This window comes from Crocuta crocuta, unplaced genomic scaffold (assembly GCF_008692635.1).
Source record: "Crocuta crocuta isolate KB4526 unplaced genomic scaffold, BGI_CrCroc_1.0 scaffold128, whole genome shotgun sequence".
NCBI classification, from domain to species: Eukaryota; Metazoa; Chordata; class Mammalia; order Carnivora; family Hyaenidae; genus Crocuta; species Crocuta crocuta.
Window position 1 is genome coordinate 4,605,059 of NW_027532232.1, and position 3,843 is coordinate 4,608,901.

The 3,843-nt window shown below is 56.8% G+C and overlaps 1 protein-coding gene across 6 annotated transcripts in view; it reads right to left on the bottom strand.

The window, feature by feature from the left end:
• Nucleotides 1-3,843, bottom strand: part of EZH2 (enhancer of zeste 2 polycomb repressive complex 2 subunit) — a 65,733-nt gene that overhangs the window by 2,809 nt on the left and 59,081 nt on the right. For all 6 annotated transcript variants that reach the window (XM_077777979.1, XM_077777977.1, XM_077777975.1 and 3 more), the window contains 4 exons: nt 3,108-3,233; nt 2,134-2,312; nt 737-832; nt 43-124 (listed from right to left, as the gene is read on the bottom strand). In XM_077777979.1, coding sequence (XP_077634105.1) covers nt 43-124; nt 737-832; nt 2,134-2,312; nt 3,108-3,233 — 483 coding nt within the window. The remainder of the gene's footprint in view (nt 1-42; nt 125-736; nt 833-2,133; nt 2,313-3,107; nt 3,234-3,843) is intronic.

The window sequence follows — 3,843 nt, forward strand, 5'->3', positions numbered from 1 at the left end:
CCGGGGCCGCCTGGCCCCCAAATCCCCCCCCCCCCCACCTACCATTGTTCAAGTTGAACAGGAAGCTGCACATGTACTTGTCATACACTTTCCCTCTTCTGTCGGCTTCGTCTTGAGAAATAATCTAACAAGAAAGGGGATTCGGTGATGCAGGCTCCCAGGGGCCGCTCACTCCTCCGGCCTTCCTGCAGAACCCGCCCAGCGGCCCCTACGGCTGCTTTCTCTCTCCCATTCAGTCTACGTGCTGATCATTGGGAACAGTGAGGGCTGAGAAGTAACATTTCCTCCTCAAAAGGAATCCTGCCTGGAGAAAGTGGTTAGCGAAGGTCTTTTCACTGAATAAAAAATATAAACTGGGGGGGCAGGGGGTCCTTTCCAGAATGATGCCGCCCCGCGGTTCTGCCCCAGCTCTTTACGGCTACAACGGTGCATGAGTAAGGACATTGCCGTTTCTAGTAGCTCATCAGTCGGCCTGGGGACCGAGCAGGGCAGCCTCTCCAGCAAGAAGCTCTGGTTCTCCCTGTCCCCAGCTGTGTGACGAGGACTGAAGCAGTCTGTTGACCGGGCAGGCCGGACCCACCCCCACCCCCCAGCAGGAGCTAAGTCCGAGCCAAAAAGGCGTATTTTTACAACTTTGTGTCTCAGCGACCGCACAGGCTTGTCCGGCAAAACGGATCCCAGGCAAGTGACCACACCCGACCCGAGGACCGCCCGAGCCCGGGCCACCCCGCCTTACCTCCCCACAGTACTCCGAGATGAACTCATTCTTCTGCACAGGATCTTTGATGAAAATCCCCCAGCCCGCCACGTCGGAGGGCGCCAGCAGCAAGTGCTAGAAAGGAAGCGCATGCGATCACGTGAGCAAGGCTAGAGAGCACCCAGTCCCCCGTGGCCTCACACCCGTCCAGAAGCGACGCCACCGGGAGGGCTGCTCAGGCCTCGACCCCCACCCCGGCGCGGCAGAACCACAAAACGCTGGGCGTTTTTGCTGAATAAAGCAATCTTAGGTAATACCGTTAAGCAGTTGAAACCCAGCTGGTAAAAAGTACTTATGTTCTGTTTGAGGAGTTAAAAGGTGGCACGTCCGCCTGAGCAGGGGTCTGTCAAGCACTCGTACGTGGTGGGGGGAGACTTTTAGGGCTGAGTGTTAGCACCATGACAAGGACACAAACTGCCTAGAATACGACGACCCGACACCTCACAGCCAAAAATATGAAGCTGCTGCCACTGCCCTGAACAGGCTCTCTGGAAGGGTGTGACCCCCCCACACACACATTCATGGGTGACTTGGGCCATGACGGTCGGCAGCAGGGGCTCTGGGCCAGAATGCCTGGGTGGGGGTCACTGCTCCTAACCTATAAAATGGGGTGAGTCTCATAACTCCTGGAGTTCTGAGGACTAGAAGTCCCCACACAACACACTGTGAGCAGGGCCTGCTGTTACCCAAGTGTCAGCCTTGGGGGCGGGAGGGGCCACCAGTCAGGGGCGTGTCCCACTGCTGACTGCGGCACAGTCATGGATCCAGTCCCAAGGTCGGGCTGTGCACTGAGGATGGAGCCCGCTTGGGATTCTCTCTCGTTCACAAATAATAAACTTCTAAAACTAAGCATCAGCTGTTATAAAAATGATTAACGCAAGAAACCCTTCAGCTACCTACCCTAAAAAATAAGGTACAGAATTTCCCAAGTGCGTGTTGTCCAGGTAACAGACCTCCTGGTTGCTGCGGGTAAAACACCCGCAGGCGCCTCGCAGGCCTCAGTCACGCAAGTCCCGCCGTGGTGTTCTCAGGGTTCGTGAAGAAAGCGGAACGAGTTCCGCAGTGGGCAGGACCTAGAACCTACCCCCGAAAATACTCCCCTTTCCCTCTGCACAAGAAAGCAGCTTGGATGTGATCTGAGAAAAATCAAGTGTCTAGAGTCTGACCGGAACACCACTTATTTACATGGAGACTAGCTCTAGAAACAACTAGAAAAACTGCTCTTCTGAATCTGATGCCTCTCATAGCTAGCTGCGCGTCAGAATTTACTGGTTCACGTGACGCCACCGGAAGGTGCCCTCTGCCTCAGGGCACATTCCCCGGAAGAAAACCAGCCGCCAGTCTCGGCGCTGACGGCACTGGAGGGCGGGCCCCACCTTCTTGGAGCCCCGCTGGATGCTGCAGTTCTTGCAGGACACGTTCTTGCTGTCCCAGTGGTCGGCCGCGCCACACGTGAGGCAGAGGTCGGGGTCGCACTCGCGCACGGCCAGGTAGCACGGGCACTGCTTGGTGTTGCACTGGGCTTTGCAGCGGCAGCCGGGGAAGCGGTTCTGACCTTCAGAGAGACGGGCCTCGTCACAACCTCGGTCTCGTGTGACCCTCCCCACCGTACCCCCTGCCCCCAGACAGAAGAGGAAACACCGGAACTGAAGTTACAGCCGTCAGGACTGAGACCCGCCCCCCGGGGCTCCTGCTCTTCCACTTTCACTTGCTGGATGGCGCGTGAACTGCAAAGCTCTAGCGCTAACACAGGTGTGAAGGAAAGATCCAGACTGAAGAATACCCACAGAGGGGCGCCTGGGGGCTGACTGTCCAACTTTGGTTCAGGTCATGATCTCACAGCCCAGGAGTTTGGAGCCCTGTGTCGGGCTCTGTGCTGGTGGCCCAGAACCTGCTTTGGATTCCGTCTCCCATTTTCTCTCTGCCCCCCGCCCAATTGTGCACCTGTGCTCTCTCTCAAAAATAAACATTTAGAAACTAAACAGTAGTAGCCATGGTTCACAACCACCCTAAGAGTCTAGAGCCCTAGGGATTTCCCTGGCACCCGCGCTGGCCGCGTAGTTTCACCACCCGCTGACAGGCCACTTCTGTNCCCTGTACGTCCCACGCAACTTGACTGCGATCTAATGTGAACAATCCAAGAAAATCTCCTTTACAAACTCCAACCTGCCTCACCTGCCCACAGACCCACCCGGGCCGTGCGCACGGCGTCCCACGTGGGGGCCCGCAAATCCTTCTGGGGTAAGCAGATGTCCTCAAGGGGAGACCAAGCCCGGGCGGCCGGGTAACCCGGGCTTTCGGTCAGCAGTTCAGCCTAAGGAAATTCCCGTGCAGTTCAGCCCATACTTACACTCTGAACTGCACTGACAAAACTTCTCACAGAAATTCTGTGCTATCACACAAGGGCACGAACTGTCACAAGGCTGCCGTGGGTGGTCACAGGGCTGATAGTTGTAAACATGATTAGAGGAGCCATCTGCACGAAGAGAACATGCAGGCAGGTCACCCAGGTGTAACGGGGTCGCACACAATGAACGAGGATCCCATCTTCCGCGTTACACGGAGGAGCAGCAAGTGTTCCCCATGTACCTACAGTAGGACACGTTTCTGCCTACGAAGCGATGGGAGACGGTCCCTCCCATCCCCCACGTGCTGGGGCAGTCCAGAGCACTGTCCCCCCCCACCCCCCCACTCCACCCCACTCCCAGAGTCCTCCCTGTCCCCTCCCAGCCCTACATCCGGAGTCGTCCTTTTCACGGACTGGCCCGCTCCCCTCCAGGCAGCCAGCTCTCCCCGCGGCACAGGACTGNTAAACTTAAATCAAGTTTGCCTGAAAACACTCCCTTCCAGGCAAGCCTTTGTAAAAGGTGACCTTCACAGAGGCTTAATGCAAGGTGTCTATTGAGCAGAAAGTGACATGGGGTGCCTGGGTGGCTCAGGTGGTTAAGTGTCATGATCTCACGGTTTGTGGGATCGAGCCCCGTGTTGGGCTGTGCTGACAGCTCAGAGCCTGGAGCCTGCCTCAGATTCTGTGTCTCCCTTTCTCTCTCTGCCCCTCCCCTGCCCACACATGTTCTCTCAAAAAT